The following is a 23,262-nucleotide window of genomic DNA, read 5'->3' on the forward strand; positions in this document are numbered from 1 at the left end:
GAAATGCTCTGCTCTATCCATGTAAAGTATGCTACCTTAATGAATTTTATGTCAGGTTCTATACAACCCAAAGTTGTAATGTTTGTGCTACAAACCTTGTTCTTTGTAGTAGTATATTTTAGGTGTATTTGTATGTTTACTTTGTGGTATATTTTAGGTTTGCGTTAATTTTTGAAATTGTATTTTTCACTTGTATGTTTTAATTTTCCAAGGGTTTTAACAAATTTTGGACTACTTTTTAATATATTTTAAATTTGTTTATTTTGAACTTTTTGCAATTAATTGTAACATACGGGTTTTATGTTTTTAAACATTTTTATTTAACTATTTTATAACACAAAGTTTGTATAAATATAAATCATATAATTATAAAATAAACTGAGGATAAACATTTTTATTTAAATATTTTATAACAACATTTGCAGCGATAACACTTCTTTATATTCTCTAAGGTTTTCAAAACTTTTGAGCCAGGTTGTAATATATTTTTATTTTGTTAGTGTTGTGTCATTTTTGTAATTAATTGTAACATACATGATTTATGTTTTTGTTTTTAACAATATATAAACATTTTTAATTTAATATGTTATAATACAGTGTGCAGCAATATAATATCTTCGTATTATCTAAACAGTTTAAAAAATTTTTGAGCCACTGAGTAATATGTTTTAGATTGTTTGTTTTAGCTTTTTGTAATTAATTGAAATATTAACATTTATATCACTAAACTATACTAGATTATAAAACTTTATCATATATATTATAAGATGATGAAATATCACTAAATTGTAAAATTATATTACTAAACTATATTTGATTATAAAACTATATCACTATTTATCATTGTGAAATAAATAAATTATGAAAATATTAATAAGTTTTTGTTTCACTACACAAAGTTTGCAGCAATAACACTTCTTATTCTCTGTGCTTCCAACACCCAACCATTGTTTTGATTTGCCTCCTTTGGAATCATTTCTATGAGAACTACGCTGTACTTCATCTTTTTCACCATTTTGGCACAAAGTGTTCCACTATCCCTGCAGCTATTTCTGTTAATACTTTACTAAATGTACTTTGTTCCATTGAAAATAACAGTTTGTTACCAGTACATTTTTGGTAACTTTCATTTCCTACAAAATTAAGTAGGGAGAGAACCTTTAATTCTATTGCAATTTAGTTAGAGTTGGTTATCTATTTCAAATGGGTTACTGGTGTCCCGTAACTGAAGTTGCTCTACATTTACATAATTTCTTTCTGCCACATCATTCAATTCATTGAGTAATAACAAATTTACAAAATCCATTTTTTCAAAAACAAACAAGAAGCCAAAAGTTAGGTTAATTTGAATTATCTGACAGATCTTCAGGATATGACAGAACCGAAAATAACGTTTTATGTAATTTTCTGCTGTGGCTTGGTCATTTTACGCATAGCAACGCAGGGCATGATACATCATACCGTTTTTACACATTATGTTTTGAGAACTGTAATCTGATGTACGTTTTCTGAATTTTACACTAGTATGTAATTATTTACGTAAATGATACATCATAGCCCCCAATACCACTAAGTGACGTCACAAGGGTTCGCGCGCTTTTTCGATCGTTTGAAATGATTTTTATACAGGGAAGATTTTAAATTTGAATTGCTAAGTCATTATGAGTTTTTGAGGCGTGAAATTTTGGAAATCTTATTTTTAAATGAAACTGAACGTTATTATATAATAAAAAAAAAATGTGCAAGTTCCCTATTGTGTTGTTTTTTGGTTGATTGTAGTGATGGGCGATTCCGAATGCAAAAATCGGAAACATTCCGATTCGTAAAATAATCGGATGATTCCGATTATTTTGTAATGCTCCGATTATCTGCATTCCGGTTGCAGTCGCTTTATCTCCGAATCGAATTGTTCTTGTTTATGTGTATTAGAATTGGAACATAAATTATGAGTGTATGATATCCATTGATGATATCACAATCACTGTATATAAAACGTTCGGAGTTCGGATGTACAGTGTAGGGGTCTAATGAAGGGAATGACTAATGGATTTAGCAAGTGATTGAATGAATGAAAAATTATTGTACTGAGTGTGAAATCGACTGTTAGAAAATAATATATTATTTTAAGGGAGTATTAGTGTAGGGAAAATTATTTATTGTTGGAAAATAAGTACTTTCGCAAGTACAAATTATTTTGCTCAAAATTAACATTTTATTTTGAATTAAATAGTACATATAATTACAATAAATAAAATATTATAAATAAACTTATTATTCCAAAGAAATCATTATACATATAAGGTTCCGATATTTAAAATTGATTTGCAAAGTAACTATTGAGAAATATGAGTGTATCCAATTTTTTTGGAGCTAGCCTGTTTCGCCGCAAGTTAGTAAGTTGACCTGCCTTGGAAAAAACTCGTTCTGACGGTACTGATGTGGCAGGACATCCAAGATATTTTAGATGAAGTTTATACAATTCTGGGAATGTAAATTTGTGTTTATCCCAGGATTCTAAAGGATCTTCTTTTCTAGGTAAAGGAGGCATTTCTAAGTATTGCCTAATTATAAGTGCTGCACCAGTAGATGATGTTATTGTAGCTACTTTATTTGCTAATTTGCTATCAAAATCAGCCCAGAGTGATATAGTTTTTGGTTCACTTACTTCTTGCTCTATAGTCCCAGTATCTGTTACTGGAGTAGTAATAGTACCTAATTTTTCAACATCAATCAGGTTCTTTAATTCCTCTGTAATCCAGTTCTGGGCGGCTTTTGCATTATCCTCATTTCCAAAAGCAACTTTTTTGAACCGAGGATCAAGAAATGTTGCTTTAGAGGAAATTTTATTAGTTTCAAAACCACCCAGTCTTCGTGTGATTGTATCCATCAGGGTTTTTTGGAGGAGCAGTCCTGATACAGTTATGGTGGATACCGATTTTATGGCGAGCTATAAACCACGTATTAAAGGAATGATTATTGACATTGTCTGATATTTTTCTCCAGATACTTCAGCAGTCATTAATTCCAGTGGTTTTAATAAATTAACACAGTCTGCAATAAGTGCCCACTCTTCAGAATCCAAAGTTTTGGGACACTTGTCAAGGTTGAGAACTGTAAGCGAAAGGGAATCCTTTATTTCTTGAAGTCTAGCTAACATAATTAAAGTAGAATTCCACCTAGTGCTTACATCCTGCTTAACCTTAAGAATTGGCTTTCCTAATAATTCTTGATTCTTTTTTAATTCAGTTGTTGCCACTACACTGTGTTTAAAATGTGCAACTAAATTTCTACATTTTAAGATTAGCTGTTTCACTTCCTCATTGTCAGAATTTAAGACATCTTTAACAGTTAAATTGAGAGTGTGTGCGACACAAGGGTGATGGTACATACGTAAATAATCATTTATGGCTTTTTTAATATTAGCACCGTTATCCGAGATAACGGTTACCACTTTTTTTTCAATGCCCCATTCATTAAAAATTTTAATTAATACATCCGCGATATTTTCACCTGTATGATGTACATCTTTCATTTCTCTGGTTGCTAATACCGCATTGTAAATTGTTTTATTAAAAATAAAATGACAAGTCACAGTCACGTATGAAGTATTGGTATCGGAAGTCCACATATCCACCGTTACTGATACATAGTCGGTGGAATTTAGCATTAATTTTAATTTTAACATTACCTCTTCATATGTCTGAGGTAATAAATGATCAGTTAAAATTTTTCTGGATGGTGGTGTGTATAGAGAATTCAATTTTTGTGTGTATTCTAAAAATCCGCTGTTTTCTACTAACGAAATGGGTTGAAAGTCCGTAGCAATCATTTTGATTAGGGCCCGATCAATTTCATTTTTTTGAACGTCTGATAAGTTAGACGTGGTTCCAAAAAGTCTTAACTGGCGCCGTTTTTTGGGCGGAGAACTGTAAGAACCTGAAATTGTTGATTTTTCCACTGTTATTGCATCACTGTTGCTACTACTACTGGTTGAAGGTACTAGCTGGTAAGAACTTGAAATTGTTGATTTTTCCACTGTTATTGCATCACTGTTGCTACTGCTACTGGTTGAAGGTACTGGCTGGTCTATATTTTGTAAATGTTGGATGGTTTGATTACTGTTTTTGGTAACTAATATTTCGCCTTTTTCAGCTTGATATTGTACATAATGCTTCCGGGTTAAATGCTGAGTTAAATTTGTAGTACTTACAAAGTATTTCAATTGTTTTTTGCATATATTGCAAATAACAAAGTTGCCATCTGTCGTCTTTTTAAAAAAATTCCATACTATTGATTTTTTAGATCCTGGAGGCATACCTATTAAATTACATTTTAAATAAGATAAAACTACAAAAATTAATTTCATACCTCTCTGTCAATATTCTTTCTACAGAAAATGTTTGAATGTAAACTGTGCCTGAATTAATGAACTAATAATAAATAATAATATCTACACTTTTATAACAAATAAATCTGAACAAACGTTTGTATTTCTCTGAAAATATATCTGTTACTATGTTACTAAATCAATATAAATACCTATATTCTTAAAATGATCAAGTTTTGTTTTCTGTAAATCCCCTTACGAGCATTGACCTTTGCTAACAACGCAAGTCACAAATTCGTAAAATATTTCGAGAGGTGTAAACATGATATTAAACTCAGCTCATAACCTAAGCGTATTATTACAAGTTGTAGTTGTGTCGAAGCAGAAAGAATCGTGAATCGGAATAATATTCCGATTATTAAAATGTTCCGAACCGCAATATTCCGATTCTTAAAATCATCCGATTCCGCCCATCACTAGTTGATTGTTGACTTGATACTTTGACACTTGACTGTCTACTTTGCTTTGCGATTTTGAACCTGAGACGCTTGCTAAGCGAAATTGAACATTAAAAAATGCTTGCTATTTTCACAGTGAAAATTTCACTTGGCTTGGCTTTGGCTTCAATCACAATTTCAATCCTGTTCGAATATAGACTAATGGTTATGTGTGTGTTCGTGTGTTGCTATATGTACGATAATTATCGATTTTGTACGATAATTTAATAAATGTACGATAGTAGGTAGGCGATAATGTCCACTTTGTACGATAATTTCGTCATAGGGTAAAGGTGACAATGGTTGGCACCAGGCCCGTTCCTAGGGTAGTGAGCGCCTGCGTGCAGGATTTTTTGTGCGCCCCCATATTATGTTTTTAAGATACCTATATCATAACATGTTCTTGTGATATGATTGTAAAAAGAAAAATAAAACGAACCATGTTTGAAAAAATGTTTTATTTTCAAAATTAAATGAAGAAAAAAGGTTATTTTAAAACAATATTATTATGTAAGTTAACAGTAAGAAAGAAAACACTCAATTCGCAAATTAATAAGGCATTCTGCAATATAACATGAAATAATAACGGAAAGGAGATACTCTCAATGCAAAAAAACTTTATTAAATAATACATATATACCAAGTGAAAAATAATTAAATAACAATGGCTTTATAAATTTTATTTTCAATTGAAATGACTGCCAAATCTGATAGATTTTCTTGGGACATTGACGTTCTTAAATAATTTTTTATGAGCTTTAGCTTTGAAAAACTCCTTTCGCCAGATGCCACCGAAATTGGAAGGGTCAGGAATATTCTCAAGCCTATAAATAGATTTGGAAACAAGGATTGTAAATTTTTCTTTGTTATATAATTTAAAATATCTATGGGCGAATCCGAAATTTTGCTAGAGTCTGTGATTGGGTTAAGAACTTTGTATGACAGAATTTCATTATGCAAATCAAGACCATCAATATCTTTGCATACGTTTCCTTCATGTTGAATTTGTAAAGCTAAATCTAAATCCATACATGATCTTTTAATCACATCAGAATCCTGGAGATGGTATTGAATTATGGGCAACATTGAATGATTGCAGTGGATATGCTTGTGGAGTAGATGGATGAGAATGATTTATGAAATGAGGATTATCGTATTTGCCCATTTCTGCTTCAAATAGAACAGTATTAATTATATTCTGAACGGAAAATCTAGCAAATGGCGACACAATTTTTCAAAGCTTCATTGCAACTTGTTCACCAAACAATGAAAATTCATCCTTTTCAGCCCTTTTAGTAGTAATAGATCGCATAAGATTCACTGCCTCGTTTACAATTGGTAAATTAGTAGCCATACTTTTTCGATCACTGGACTTCACAATGTTAATTGAGTTTGATTTAGATTGAGATTGAGCTGTTGTTCCAACATCATTTTCGGAACCATCAATGCTCTGTCCCAATACTTGTAGCGACTCTTCTCCATCGTCTGTTTCTACTTCTTGTGAATCTTCTTCCTTTCGTTTTCGTTTACCCTGAAACAAAATATTAATTTCTAAATTAATCCACTTTTTTGCTTTGCAATTTATAGTTCGTTCGTCTGTTTATGGTATGTAACTTTTATTTTCAGATGACTAAAACTAACGAAAGTTGGTACTTTATAGCCAAGCAGTTCAACGACAAATGGAATTTTCCAAATTGTGTCGGAGCTATGGACGGCAAACATATATCAATACAAGCTCCTATAAATTCAGGAACCGATTTTTTCAACTACAAGAGCTTCTTTAGCATTGTCTTGTTCGCTGTAGACGCAAATTATAATTTTATATATGCAAACGTGGGATGTCAGGGACGAATATTCAACGATTCATATTTCAAAGAGTGCCTTGAAGAAAATACCCTAAACCTTCCACCTGCTTGTTCATTACTAGGACGAAGCACTGATGTTTCATTTGTTTTTGTGGCGGATGACGCATTCCCACTATCAACAAACATAATGAAGCCATTCGCAGGACATCAGGAAAAAGGTTCAAAAAATAGAATATTCAACTATCGATTGAGCCGCGCAAGAAGAGTGTCAGAAAATGCTTTTGGCATTTTCATTGCTGTTTTCCGAGTGCTTCGTAGGCCCATGTTGTTGGAACCAGAAACTGCAACGAACGTAGTTTTGGCCTTAATTCACCTACACAATTTCTTGCGAAAAAACACTTCAAGAAATCTTTACACTCCACCTGGAATGATTGATGTAGAATGTTCGGATACTGGAGCAATTAATCCTGGGCTTTGGAAACGAAATGCTTCCTCTAATGAATTGCTCAGTTTTGGCAGAAGGGCAAGAAGGAGTGGAGCTGCGGCACAAAATGTGAGAAACGAATTGGCCGAATTCTTCATTTCTCAAGAAGGAGCATTGCCTTTTCAATATGATAAATGAAATACGATATACCAATATGATTATATCAATATTTTCAAATTTATTTATAAATATGAACTCAATTATTAAGAATGAATAAAGTATCTACTACAGTGTAAATATGATATACATACCTCTGAATCTTGCGTTACAATAGATTTATTCTTATCCTTCAGAAATTCCATTAACTTATACGCAAACCATTTACTTTTGTAAGTTTCTTCGGTTCCATTACCACTTTTTTCTGAATCTTTCTCTTTTTTTACTTCCCGTGCAAAGTGACTTAAGAGATATCTAATCTTTTTTCGATTTCCTCTTTCTCCACTTCAAAAGATACGTTATTTCCAACAATGCATCGCGACGTTTGTTCCGGTCTTTATAATCTGCCAATCGGCTGTTCCACAGAACGGGGCGCTCATGATACATTTCAAGTAGGTTTTGTGTATTTTCTTCATTCCACTCCATTTCCCGAATAACAATAAAGCACGCAATTATTGTGAATCGACAGGCCACAAGATGTCTTCGTGATCAATTGCACTGATCCCTCACTGAATGCCGACGAGGATTGCCTACATACAAACGTACACACTACACTGATCGGTACGGTTCTCTTTCATTGAGACCGCCATCAATCGGGTTTGGAATCGGTTCGGCTTTCGGCCCCGAACCCAAGCCGCAATTGCGTCCGTACTACATGGCATGGCAAGGCATGGCATAATGTGGATGCGCCTTAAGACTCTTAGACCAGCGCAAACTCGATGGCTATCACTACTAGAAGTAGTTAAACGAATCTTAGAACAGTGGGAACCTCTACAATTATTTTTTACTTCTAATTATTTAGAGCATCGCATCGTCTTATAGCCAGTGAGGAAATATATATTGCTCTTAATAAGCCAGAGATTAAATTATTTTATTTTTTTTTGGAATGGGTACTTCCAAAATTTGTCGACCTAAACAAATACTTTCAAAGTGAAAAGGTAGTCATCATTTCATACTTACATGAAAGGATGATTATGTGTTATAAAGATTTATTATCAGCTTTTATGGAACCAAATTATATCAATAGGACACCCATTGGTAAAATTAATCCAACTGATAACACACACTTTCTCCTGATTACGAACATGTATGTGGGCATTGGGGTTCTTATCAATATTGATTCTATAGAACAGGCGACAAAACTAGATTTTCTTGAACGTTGTCGTAATTTATTAATTAACTGCTTGTCTACAGATTCAGAAGCGTTATAACTTTGAAGATCCAGTCTTAACTAAACTTTCCATTTTAAATATAGATAATATCAAGAAAGTAACTGAAACTACACGTTTGCCGTTAATGAAATCTCTACCCCAAATTTGTAACCTCCAAAATACTAGCCAAATTCAAAAAATTGACGATCAGTGGAGAAAATTAAGTCATTTCGAAGATTTACCAGAATCTACAGAAATAGATGTTTTTTTTTCTAACCTACGTCAAGTAACTGACTTTAGCGGCGAATTTATATTCCCCGATTTATGTAATTTTGTTTTGAGTGTTCTTTCAGTGCCAGTTGTGAAAGACAATTTTCAAAAGTAAATTTGATTAAAACAAAATCAAGGAATCGAATGATAACAGATACGCTAAATGGACATATGTTATCATCGCAGCAAATCCATTTAGAAAAAGGCTGCGTAAATTTTAAACCTGACAACAAAATGTTAAGAAACATGATGTCCGACAGACTCTACCAGACCGGGACTGTTGCAGTGAAGGAAAATCCAGAACAATCGGTTGATATAATTTTTGAAGATTTATAATAATTTTTTGTTTTTTTTTTATAATAAAATGTAAGCATTTTTAATGTACTTTATTCAAATTTGAAGAGCCATCTATGAGGTAAACCAAGAGATAACACTCAGTGAATAAATGAAATCTAAACTATATCTTATTAGTTTTAATATATTCAGCAACATCTAAAAATTCATTTTGGAAAGTTTAATTAAAAACTGTAAAACTTTACTTATTGTGTAAAGCAACCTTAACCCTTAAGTACTAACGCCCCGTCTCTCAGACGGCATCGCTTGTCGAAAGTGGGATATCTCCCTACCTAAAAAATTTTGAAGGTCGCCTGTTCCTGACTTTTCAAGTTGGGTTGTTATTTATTAGTATTGAGATCGGCAGTTTGCTGCAGGTTGTTATTCTAAAGATATTTAGATTCAAAGTGTGATTTCCGTCTGATAGACGGGTTGTTAGTGTTCGTATTTATTTACTATTTATCTGAAAATGGATGAGGGACCCAGTACGTCAAAAAAGGTCAAATATGGGGATAAAAACTATGAGGAAACGCTTTTGCAATGGCTTGATGACGTAGATGACGACATAAGCGAAGTTGAATCAATTTGTGATGGAAATGTTGCTATTGACAGCGATCACGAAACGGAATCGGAAATAGAGGGTAAGTCAAATCTCTTGGAATTATTATGTATGTATTGTACTAAAGTTCGGTGTTACTCTAGTATGTGGTCTACCTCGAGGGTGCGATCTACCTGATGCACAAAATAATGATATGCAAGAAAAATCTTGTGGAAAAATTAATTATTAACAAGTAACAACTATTTTACATTTATTTTGGAGCAAAATCAATGTAAAATGAAATGAAAGTAAATCTACCTTGCCATGTTATTTGAAAAGAGGGGTTCATATTTGTGCATACCCTGGGAAAATATTAGGGTGTTATTTGCATATTAGTAAAGAAAATAAATTTGCTTAGTTTATTTTATATTCCTAAATAATAGTAGTATAAATGTTTATTGTACTTAGCAATAAACAGTTCGTCTACAATGGTGCCTTTCATTATTGTTTGCAAACCCTTCTGAGAAAAGAATATGGCGATTAGCAACACATGTATACAATACCAAAAAAAACAATCTTTACAAAGTGAATAAAACGGATAATGTTGAAGAATTATTTATTGAAAGTATTGATATGTAAAATTAAAATAGAAATTCTTATGATTTATGCGTTTTGTTCACTTTGTAAAGATTTTTTTCTCGAATACAGCGTATACACCGCATCCCTGGGTAGACCGTAAGCTATAGTAGAAACGCGACGGCAGACCGCATAGTATACCATTACCTAAAGTTCTCTTTTTAGTTTCAGAAAATGAAAATGAGGTAGAACAGGCTTGTAGAGAAGATAATGTTGACCAAAGCAGTGAAGAAGACGATCCAGAGGAGACAGGGAATTATTTCTATGGTAGAAATAGATACAAATGGTCAAAAAATCCTCCCACTTCAAATAGAGGCCGGCGTCCACAGCAGAATATAGTTTTACAGTTACCTGGATTACGCCCTGCAGCTAAAATTGGAGATAGTGCAGACCCTTTGCAGGTTTGGAAGTTATTATTCAGTGATAATATTTGCAACATAATTCTTAGATGGACGAATGTGAAAATCGGCAAAGAAAGAGCCAAGTACAAAAATCAAAATTCACCTTCTCTCAAAGACCTTGACATGACAGAACTTCACGCATTTTTGGGATTTTTAGCATTTACATGCTTATTTAAATCAAACAATGAAAACCTAGATACTATTTTTGCTACTAATGGAACTGGTAGAGAAATAATGAGATGCATTATGTCAAAAGAGAGATGTGCGTTCCTTTTGTCATGTTTGCGATTTGACAATCCCGAAGACAGAAATGAGAGAATAGTGTTGGATCCAGCAGCACCGATTTCAGAAATTTTTAGTGAATTTATTAACAACAGTCAGGCATGCTACACTGTGGGAACTTCAGCCTGTATTGATGAGATGCTGGTGGGATTCAGAGGTCGATGTCGCTTCAAAATGTACATACCGAGTAAGCCCGTAAAGTATGGTATAAAAATTATGTGTTGTACTGATGCTCGAACTAGCTATTTATTCAATGCTTATATATATACGGGAAAAAATTCTGACGGTATTGGACTTACAGAGGAACAGAAAAGATACAGTAAGCCGACACAGGCTGTTATGCGCTTAACTACTCCTCTCTATGGGACCAACAGATCTATAACCTTTGACAACTGGTTTACATCTATAGAACTGGTAGAGGTATTGAGGAGTAAAGGTCTAACTTGCATTGGAACTCTCCGTAAGAATCGTAAAGAAATTCCTCCTATCTTCTTACCCACCAGACGACGAGAAGTGGGAACGGCAATTTACGGATTTACAAAACACATTACTTTACTTTCACACACAACACATAAAAATAAAGCCGTAATTTTGGTATCATCATCTCATCACGCAGCCACTGAGGATACAGATACTAAAAAACCACACATAATAGTGGATTATAATTCAACAAAGGGTGGTGTCGATTCAATGGATGAAAAATGTGCCAAATTTACAAGCAGTCGTCGAACTCGCCGTTGGCCTATGGCTATATTTTTCAGAATGTTTGATATAAGTACAGTAAATGCTTATATTCTTTATGAATCTTTAAAAAATAATACTCATTTAGAAAGACCCAATTTTATTGAAAAACTGGCATTTCAACTTATCCAACCTCAGCTACACAGAAGACTAGAAAGTTCCTCTTTACCTAGAAAACTAAAGTTGAGCATATGCGAGATACTGAATATAGATGAACCTCAACAGCGTCCAGAAGTAAGAGTGGAAAAATTAGAAAAAAGGAAGGACTGTTCTTACTGTCATTATAAAAAGAAAAGAAGAACAGCTTATGTCTGCTTTCATTGTCAGAAACCAATTTGTTTGGAATGTGCGAAAAAAATTTGTTTGGAGTGCGCTACACTCTACCAACTTTAGTGACTGTCAGTTTTTTTTTTGTGTGAACATTTTTTAAAAATATTATTGTTTTAATGTTTCTTACTCTTTACTTAACCCGATTATAATTTTTATCAATATAGTTTAATTTGTTTAATTTTTATCACATTTTTTTTTCAGGCGTAAAAATGTCCACAAAAAACCGATCCATTCTTGTTATAATATTTTTTATTTTAATAAATACAGATAAACTATATTAATTACTGTATTTTTTGGATAACTAATACTTTCAGTAAGTCATTGCAATATTTTTTTGCATCAAGGTATATAAAAAACAAAAAATATTCACTAAAATGTTAAACCCGTCTGTCAGGCGGTTAGTTAGTGTTTACGCCATTGATTTAAGGTGTTAGTACTTAAGGGTTAATACAGCATTTTTTGTATATTTATGGCTATATTATTTATGGCTTTTGTCCTTCCTTTAAAACAAAAAAAATATATTTTAAGTTTAAAAAAATATTTTTGCCCAATATAAATTCCAAAATTTTTCCTTTGCCTTCCAAATACAATATTTGTTCATAAATTAGGTATGTTAAACATTTTTTTTCAACGATCGATATTTTGTACGATAATATGAAACGGTTCATGCGATAATTCTCATTTTGACATCTAGCAACACTGGTGTGTTGAATTATATAAGTGGACTGTAAACACTTTAGCTGTATGACCATTAAAAACTAATACTTCGTAAACTTGTAATATTATCTTCAGACTCTCATAATTAAATCGCTTCTTGGGAAAAACAAATCTTCGTCTTCAGACAGATAATAAGAAGAATCGGAAGGCAATAGAAATATGATTTAGGACTTTATGGAATGCTTCTAAATACATATTTGTATTTATTCCCAATCCATACCTATAACAATGTGCCCCATAACGATTAACATAGTTATTTTGAAAATAATTAGCAAATTCTTTTGTAGTGTCATTGTTGTGAAGTTCATTTAGTGTATTTTCGAGAAGATTACTAAATTCATTTTCACTGGTATTGTGTATTAGAAGTCTTAAGCATTTATATACTTCAACTTAATTTCTTGGGAGCCATTTATTTTTTTTAATTGTTTTTGCCAGTTTTGATCGACATGTAGCGATGTAGAGGTAAACCCATTACACTTACCCAAGCATTATAGAAAACAGCATCATCATCGGACATAAATACTTTAGGAGTTATAGATCCAGTCTTAGTTTTAATAATTTCAAAGAAATGAGCCATAACAAATGTATCTGTTTTATTTGAAATTAAGTATGCCACAGAAATACCTTCTCCATACTCGTCAACAAAGACTCACGCTAACAGCATCATTTTGATTGTAATACATAGATTTATGTATACAAAACTCCTTTTCAATATTTTGGAGATCTTTTCGATTCAACAAACTCATTCGTTCAATATTACTACTAGCAGAGTCTCGAATGGCGTCCAATATTTTTTGGAAGGATACCCCCATTAATAATTTTCCTATAAAACAAATTAATTAAAATTATGTTCAATTACATGTTTTATAAAATTACCTGCAATCAGTGACCTTTCATCTTTGGATAAGTTTACAAAACGAAGCGATTGGTTATAGGTGTGAGGGGTCCAAATTGTGGCTTCAATTGAATTTAGTAATTTGTTTTCAATTAATTTAATAGTTGAAGAACATGCTGAATCCATTTTACAAGAACCTTGTCTTCTCATCGCTTTTTTTTCTTGTTTCCTCTGAAACTAATTTTGGAGATTCTGTTCTGTGGCAAATATAATAACTAATTTTCTTTTGAGATGAAATGTTTTCATTTTGTTTGGAATAAATACATTCATACTGCTTTTCTTGTGATGCTTTTCATTTATTAAAATCTACAAGATTCATGCAAAAATATAATATTATACCTAACAAAAAAAATCGGTTGCCTGTAAAGTCGGTTTTACGGGCGAAGATTTTACGTGACAACGTCTTTTTCTCGGTAGAATATTTATTGATATGAATATTATTAAATTGCACAATAGGAACAAGGAATTGAATGAAAATAAGAATTGCACACATTTTAACTATAGAAATATATTTTGTTTACTAAAACATTGTACATGTAAACTTAAATTTAACTAATTTCTATTTGAGTGATTTTGTTGAGGATAGGACGATGATAGGAGAAATAGCATCGCACCAGCGGACCGATCATGTTTGAGTGGGAGAGAGACGCAAGGCATTCGCCGGTCCGGCGGGCCTCTCTCTCGTTCGGTGACTCATCGTAACAGACGTGAGCGGGCGATACACTTTTTCATGAGTGACTCCGAGCCACAACCTAATTTAAGACGTTGTCACGTCAAAAATATATCTAAATAATTAGTAATGAAACAAAAGATGTTCTCACAATCAATTGATTTAGATTGTCTTTTACTGAACCGTCTTGACTGACGGTTAGAACGTCTTTTATTTCATTATTAATTTAGTATGTACTCACATGCAACCCATTCATTATTTAAAAAAATACTTCTTTTTCATTATGGACTTACCATTCATGGATTTAAAATTAACAGTGTGCTGAAAAATATCCATTTGATGTTCAGCAACCAAATGATCTCAAAAATCGTCATAGTTAACCAACACCTATTTTGCAGTACCCACATTTTAATTTACCATAACTACCTGCATTGTCTTTTAAAGGCTCTAATTTATGAACTGTTCTATAATGACAGTACAAATGTTTTCCCCATTTAAATTCTTTACCACACAAATCACATAGACTTTTTGCACTTTCCATATTGTTTTGTTTGTTTGAAATTTGAAGTCAGTTACTTATTCAAATTTTGAATAAACTGACTTTTCATTTGTTCTTATTTCAATATTGAAACGAAATTACATGACAGCTCTTTAGTTACAATTATGTCCGCCATGGTGCTACAATCGCGTCCACTGGATAGCTAGCCGCTCGTTACGTTATAACATTGCACGAGTACAGATTATTTCATTCGAATCGGAGTGTGATCTGTCAAAAAAATTGTCAACAAAGAAAGTTTTGTAAGGTTATGCTAATCCAATTGAACTATGATAATAACATTGTTTTCTTGCAATTTTGTGTGTGTAGTGTGTACTTAAGATGGAAAATAAAGGAAGCCACTTCTCTAGTTTAGAGAAAGATATAATTTTAGATCTAGCAATTAAATATAAATTTATTATAGAAAATAAAAAACGGATGGTGTGACAAACAAAAAGCCATTGCATGGGAAAACATTACTAAAGAATTTAATGCTATAAAGGTACGAATGCGTATATCTTGTATGGCCTATACGTAGACGAGTAATGATGGTTTGCAGTTTTCGGTTTCGAGTTCTAGGTAGCCATGGATAAACATTGTCTTTAATTTTAGTGTTGTCTGTGAATAATTACATTCTTGATTCCACTTACACGTAATTAAATTTTTTATAGACGTGCGATGAAATATGCGAGAAAATATTTTTAGTACTGTAGCAAAGATACTTAAAAAATAAATTAATAAATAAAATGTAACTCAATTCTCAACAATAATATAGGTAACAGCGCATGCTTTTGGATGACATAGAACTGATACCGTACACAGGTACAGGTGTGACCAGAAAGAGGTGTAATTTAAATAATGCATCACTAATAAACAGAGATGTGCTTAGGCCGCCATCTTCTTTCACGCTAACAGAGGGTAGCAGAGACATGCAGACGCCATCAGTTACATATATGCAGAGACACAGAGGGGTACTTGACATCATCAAATACACGCTAACAGAAGTAGAGATTCACGACTTGACTTGATTTTCAAACTACTTGACTTGACTTGAAATCAAGACAAGCTCAAGTCAAGTATTATTTTTTGAAATTCAAGTCAAGTCAAGTAGCTACACATCAATTACTTGACAAACTCAAGACGTCCATCAAGACTACTTGATTTTTCTTGAAAAAAACTGCCAAAACGCAATAACAATAAAAATATACGGATGTAACCTTTTATTTAAAAAACATCTATAAAAATTAAAAACTTAAAAAATGTAAGTTGCATAATTAAAATGATAAATAAAATAACAAAACGAAATATTCTGAATTCTGGTAATAAAACAACAAAAAATAAAATAAACAATAAAAAAATCACCAAAAATGGAGTGTAACTATCTAAAATAAATCTTTAATGTCTTCATTTGCCATCCACGATTTCAGACACATAAGGCTTCTCACGGAGTTATCGCCTAATCGGTTTCTTTGTTTGGTAAGGGTTAGGACAGCTCTAGAAAACTGCCTTTCAACTGGAGCTGAAGACGCTTGCGTTGATAAAAAATCTTTGGCCATTGTGGCGAGGTTTGGAAAAATGGATTCATGCCTCTTCCATCATTCTAAAATATTTTTAGTACTGTCAGCTCGTGGGTCAGAAATATATTTGTCGATTTCGTAACGCCAGGCCATATCGTCGTCTGCGTCTGCATTATGGAGAGATTTTATACTAAACAAACTTAGTAGATCGATTTCAAACTTTTCGACTAAACTAGGGTTTGAAGATGAAGATGGTGCTACTGGAATAGACGGTTCAGCAGAGTGTTCAGACGTTGGCAGAGAGTCAGCCTTAAAATACTGTGCTCTAAAAATATCTTCAAAATATTTAACTGCTTCTAGCTGCAACTCTTTTCCCCAATTTGTTTTGGAGAATGTTTCCACTTTATGTCGGGGGTCTAAAATTAAGACAACACAGTACATCCAGTTGGTTCTCTTATAATGTTTAATGATTTTGTCCCTTGCCGCTTGAATGCTATTTATGATCTTTTCATCGGTTTTGTCTCGATCAGGTTTATTGTCAAGTTCCATAGCCCACGATTCTAGTCTATCCAACATCATATTGATGCCAATTATTACCATAGGCAGAGTAACATATGATTCACCTTCTAAAATTAAGGAAATGCTTTTAAAAACATTAAGATACTGGCAAATTCGATCAATTAACGACCATTCTGTGTCGGTTGGCTTCAAAGTTTTTAGATTTTCTATATTATCACAAAGGATATTAAGTGCTTGTCGCATATTTAGACTCCATTTCAACATGTCGAACGTGGAATTCCACCTTGTTATGACATCAAGTTCTGGCATAGTAAATTTTAGGTTTAAGGTGGTGCAAAATGCATTTTTCAAAATCCTTACGTAAGTGTTCAGAGTTTTTTAATTTCTTAGCAAGGGAATGGATTTTTCTTACAGAGGAGGGCGAAACTAGGCTGTCAATTCTGTCATCGTCATCATGCTCTGATATATCTGTTAAAGTGTTGGCCGCCTCTTCAAGCTCAGAATCAAGGATTTTCATAAAATCTCTGGCTCCCAAGTTTAAGATGTGTGCACAACATACAAAGTGGATATTTTTTGTATCGATGTCATAAATAAATGTTTTTAGTTTGCTGATGAACGTGAAATTACTATTTGTATTGTCGGTAGTAATACCTTTTATGCATTTTATAACATCGTAAAATTGTAATACTTCGAAAAATAGTTTTGCTATAGCGTTACCAGTATGTTGCCCATATGCTGGCACAAAATCTAACAGGATATAATGAAGTTTCCAATTTTTATCGATAAAGTGGCTGGTAATACCATAGTATCCTTTCATATTAAATGAAGACCATCCATCGATTGTAAAACGAGATTTTTGAATTCTTCTTCTTAGAGTGCCATATCCCTACGGAACGTCGGCGACTACCATGCTTATAATATTTTTATACTGATCTCGGTCTTGCGCTACGTGTAGCAATTGGTCCGCTGTCAAACTTGTCCACTGCCGCAAATTCCTCAACCAAGAGAGTTTCTTCCGTCCTATTCATTTCTTTCCTTCAATTTTACCGTTGAGAATTAGCCGAAGGAACTCATATCTTGGTCCTCTGATTATATGTCCAAGATATTCTAGTTTACGCCTCTTAATAATACTTTTGAATTTTTTATTTAATATTTTTGAATTGCATGTCTTCAAAAATGTCTTAATTGTTTGCTGCGCTGATTCAAATGTTTTTAATGTCAAAGATTTCATTTGATTACGACCAGGTAGAGTTGCCTTTGGATTTAAGTATTTGTACATTTTTTCACCTATAGCATCTTCAAAAAAGTTGAAAGGTAGATACTTCTGTGCTATATACTCCACTAGTAGTTTTTGAAATTTATCTTGTTGGAAATTTTCTGATCTCCTAATGGTCTGCTAAATAAACAAAACTGGAGTTAGTAAAATGCTGTAATAGTAGTAAATGTAGTAAAGTTACAATAAATCTCACGTATAATTTGTATAATGTATCACTTATGGAGGGTAGAGGTAAGGAGAACCATCTCTTATGGATGGGAGAAAAACTGAAAAAAATGTCCGTCAAAAAGTGGCAAATAACAGTTCAAAATGTGACCACAGTGGCGCTAGCTTAGCAATAGTTTAATGTGAACTATAAAGAACGTAGTGAAGTATGCAGAATGAAAATATAACCTACAGAATCATCAGAATGTCAGAGTGACAAGTTGAGTTATTTTATAAAATTTAATTGTATTCGCCTTTGCAAAAGTCAAAACGCTCTCTGGTGGCTGAATTCTGAACCTACTTAATAAGTAATCTCGTAAGTAATAAACTGATCGTACTAGTTCAAAACACTATAAATATGGCAAAACACTTTTAAGATAACACCCAACCAACAGTGCTTGTCGAAGCTCGCCAACAAAACAAAAAGGTACACACACTAAATGACAGAAGTAAGCATTACTCACAATCCTCCATCTTTGTACGTTTCGCAGCGCCCTCAACGGTCGTTGAAATCGCGAATAAAGTTTTGCAACAATTTTTGTGATGAGAAAATATAATTACACTGTCCACGTTTAACAGAATTAGAACCCAACACGGCAGATTCTCACACTCCTTACACAAATGGGGGTAGCAACCATATCCTTTGTGATTGTGGAGAAATTCAACCAAAGTATTTTTGTTTCCCTGTAACCTACTTGAATAAAAACTGATACCATTCCTACAATAGCGCCATCTTAATTTGCCTCTATTCCACGAACACTTTTTAATACAGAGATGGTTCTCCTTACCTCAGCCCTCCATAGTGCCGCTCTTAAATGGCAAGGTAAGTTATATTTTTGAAATGCCCTGTAAAAAAGTATATGGCATATGGCACATGCTACACCACAATTTTTACTAGATTGCTTAAAGCCTATAGACTCTTATAGATGTACTCAAAATTTGATAAAAAAAGTTTCAAATAAAAAAAACATTAAAGAAAAAGAAGATGTGGACCTATTTTTGGCAAACCGTGTAGGTTATTTAATTGTGACACAAACGACTACATAATTATAGTTAAAAAATTAATGTTTTACTTTACCTTCTCAAGCCAATCCGAAACTGAAAGTGTGCTAGTACTGCTAGTCGAAACTGTAGAGGTATTGGCCTCGAGATTAGTTGGGCTAGATCTACCAAAATGTTCTTTGTAGACTCTAGGGTGTCTAGCTTGTAAATGCCGCCTTAGTGAAGATGTTCCGCAGTTTTTCATTTGCAAAACTGTGTTTTTTGCCGTACATAGGGTACATTTGCCTAGTTTGTGAGTATTTTTATTACTCTTAGGATTTTGCTCGACTATGAAATAGTCCGTAATTTTTTTTGTTTTATTAGATATAGATAGACTTTTATTAACTTTAACTCGTTTCGCCTTTGATGGCGCCGACCCTGCACTTTCTACTTCTGTTTAGGTGTTATCACTGTCATCAAATTCTAACACTTTTTCATCTACGATATATTCTGAGCCGCTGCTTTGAAAGGGTTCCGATTCCATAACGGACACATTACTTAAATCAGACATAACAATTATTTAACGGCCACTGTCTGTCCTTGATCACTTCTACTGTACTAACAGCACGTTGTCGTCGTCATCGAGCAATCGGGGTGCCTGCTTGCTAGAACCTCGATAAATCTGAATCTCCTATTTTAACGTTTCGGTCTCCTTCGGTGTGCATCTCACGGATCGCTATCAAGTAATATCAAGTAGTTTGATTTTTACTTGATATCAAGTCAAGTAATTCAGTCCGTAAATCAACTCAAGTCAAATATCAAAATATCAAAAGCTTGAATTTTCAAGTCAAGTCAAGTATTTAAGAAAAATTCAAGCTACTTGGCTTGATGAATCCCTAAACAGAAGGCGTAGGCGACCATAGAGGGATACCTGAGACGTACAGACGTCATCAGAGACATGCTAACAGAAGGGTGTAGATGTATAAATATAAATATAAGTCAAGAATTCATTTGTTAACATGTCTTCAAACAGAGCGGTTCAAATAAAAAAACTTGCTGCAATTGTGAGAGAAAAGTATAAAGCTCTTAGAAGACTGCAAGCTGATGAAAAAGAACTTCTACAGACAACGTTTAGCCAATAACTACACCTCTTAAAGAAATAGCCAACTATGTGAATGTCCCTAAACCAAATCTCAACGAAGACGATTCACAAACTCATCAGCCATCACAGGTCAGTGCTCTACGTACGCAAACATCGTACAACCCTTATTTAGAAAAATATACGCAAGATTTAGGGAATGCAGACCAACTATTCGGACCAAAGTTTAATTGGTCTACTGGAGAATGGTCGTTTGGAAATAAAACAATTATTGAGTTCGGTAAAGATATCATTCAAATGGATTCACACAAATTTAAACCTACGCTAGGCATCTACAACCTGATCTTCTCGAAAGAACCTACACAATATACACTAGCCGATCAAAAAATCTACAAAGCTCTTCGACATATCCGGCGCACACAAGGATGGACGAGGCGTATTCACAAATAAACACGCTTTCAGTAAACCAATATTGTTTTTTAATTCGGAGCTCATGTTTAAAACAGACACAAAATTCATGGGAATGTGGTTGGACAAAAAACTATCCTGGAAAAAACACATAGATTAACTTGTCGCATCGTGCAATAAAAGACTAAATATATTAAGAACTTTATCTAACAGGGATTGGGGCTCTAATTACGATACACGAATTAGTCTATATAAAGCATTAATTAGATCTAAAATAGATTTTGGCTCCATTGCGTATATTTCTGCATCTGACACAACACTAAAACCATTAGATAGTATATACACAATACCGCATTAAGAATTGCTCTGGGAGCATTTAGAACAACACCGGTAGAAAGTTTATATAGTGAAACTGGAGAACCATCTTTACTACACAGTCGCATTTATTTAACATTAACACATGCAACTTCTATAGCATCCAGTCGAAATAGACCTATTTTTGATAATACATTCAATAACAAACACTTCAAAATAGATCTAATTCACACAAACCTTTCTATGAGAGAATTCGATTCTATCTAAGATATTTAAACGAAGATGTTCCAGATATATTTCAAATAAATTTGAACCATCCGTCACCTTGGTGTACCAATATCCCCGAAATAAATTATAATCTTACTGTATTTATTAAGCATTCTACAAATCCGACTGTTATTAAAAATAACCTCAATTCAATCATAAACAAACATGGAGAAAATTGCTGCAGGATATTTACAGATGCATCCAAAGGCAACACAGGAGTTGGTGCTGCATATGTAACGTAACAATCAATTTCAATTCAGACTGCCCCAATATTTCAGCATCTTCTCTGCTGAACTTTATGCAATACTCAAAGCTCTTGAACATATCAACAATAATAAAATACAGAAATGCTTAATTCTTGTAATGTTTTATTGAGACAACTATTGTTAGTTTAATCTTTATTATTTAGACTTCTACATATCTTTTACAATGTCTGTTCTCTAGTGACAAGTGACAGACGTAGCACCGACAGGTGAACAAACTCATGTTAAGGTTGGTTCACAATAAGCTGTTTATGTTACATCTCCCTCTTTTACAAAACTTAAAAACAACTGAAAACACTAAACTAAAAAATACAATATTTAAAATATGATTAATCTCTATATCTAGCTGGTTTTATAATGCAACGACCAGAGCGGGTTTTGTTAGGGCCTGTTACTGGTATAATTGTTTTACTTTGAGTTTTATCTGATTTTTCATTACTAATAGATGTTTCTGTTTGAATCTTAAATTTTGATTTAGAGACATCAGTTTTGCGCATAGGTAATAAATCCCTATTATTGGATTCCGGAGACACCGGATTTGGATTTGGTCTCAAGAACGATGAATTCTATGAACCTTATCCCTATCCTCCCTCACCAAATATGATCTAGGAGTACTATGTTCTTGAACCACTTCACCTGGTACCCAATGATTGTCTTTCTTTATCATTACACTCTGCCCTTCTACAAATGAAGGTCTTTCGTGAGCTTGCTTGTCATATAAAGTTTTCGTTTTAATCCTCTTTTCTTTAATGTTTTCAAAGTCAAAATCATCTGTTTCTGTTAATAACATCCTAGTAACAGATAAATTGGTTCGAAGCAATCGTTTGTTCAATAACTCTGATGGGGAAATATTTAGACCAGAGAGGGGGATGTTCTATATTCTAATAAGGCTTTATGAATGTCATTACCTGAATCATAACATTTTTTAAGGATATTTTTACAAATACTAACAGCTTTTTCACTTAGTCCATTTGATTTTGGGTATTTTGGACTGGAGGTTATCAAATTTATTTCCCAACTTTTAGCAAAGTCTTTAAATTTCTTACTGTTAAATGGTTGGTTATCAGACATAAATTTAGTTGGTATGCCATGAGTAGAGAAAACAACTTTAAGCTTGTCAATTACTTCCTCTGCAGTTTTTTTTTTAAAGGAATAAGTTATATCCAATTACTAAAGTAATCAACCAAAGTCAAATAATCTTGACCTGCATAAGTTAAAATATCAGCCCCCACTTTTTCAAAGGGAATATTTGATCTTTCATGCTGAATGAGTGGTTCTCTAGGAATTTTCCGACTGTATTTTAAGCATGTTTTACATTTCGATACAAAATTCTGTACATCTTGTGATATACCAGGCCAATAAAATATTTTCCTGGCTCTAGCTTTGGACTTTTCTATTCCAAAATACCCTACATGTAATTTATAACATTTGAACATTTGCTTTCTTAACAATTTAGGAATGACTAATTTAAAGTTATGAAAAATTAGATCATTGTTAATATGTATGTCGTCCTTAATATTGTAAAATGCTTTGATATCACGTTCTAAAATCGAATTTCTATTTGGCCATTCTGTTTGACAAAACTTTTTTATCTATGACAAAATCTGATCATTGTTGGTTGCAGCTCTGATTTCTTCAATTCTCT

General features: G+C 33.0%; 1 protein-coding gene across 1 annotated transcript; it reads right to left on the bottom strand.

Moving 5' to 3' along the window:
• Positions 1-2,947: 2,947 nt before the first annotated feature.
• Positions 2,948-4,315, bottom strand: LOC140450767 (E3 SUMO-protein ligase ZBED1-like). The gene has a single exon (XM_072544438.1). The coding sequence runs from the start codon at positions 4,313-4,315 to the stop codon at positions 2,948-2,950; it is 1,368 nt and encodes a 455-aa protein (XP_072400539.1).
• Between the last annotated feature and the right edge of the window lie 18,947 nt (positions 4,316-23,262).

Source organism: Diabrotica undecimpunctata, chromosome 9, assembly GCF_040954645.1.
Source record: "Diabrotica undecimpunctata isolate CICGRU chromosome 9, icDiaUnde3, whole genome shotgun sequence".
Lineage (NCBI taxonomy): Eukaryota > Metazoa > Arthropoda > Insecta > Coleoptera > Chrysomelidae > Diabrotica > Diabrotica undecimpunctata.

What these genes read in the sequence shown, in the direction of transcription:
- LOC140450767 (XM_072544438.1), bottom strand. Translation starts at nt 4,315, where the DNA reads ATGCCTCCAGGATCTAAAAAATCAATAGTATGGAATTTTTTTAAAAAG.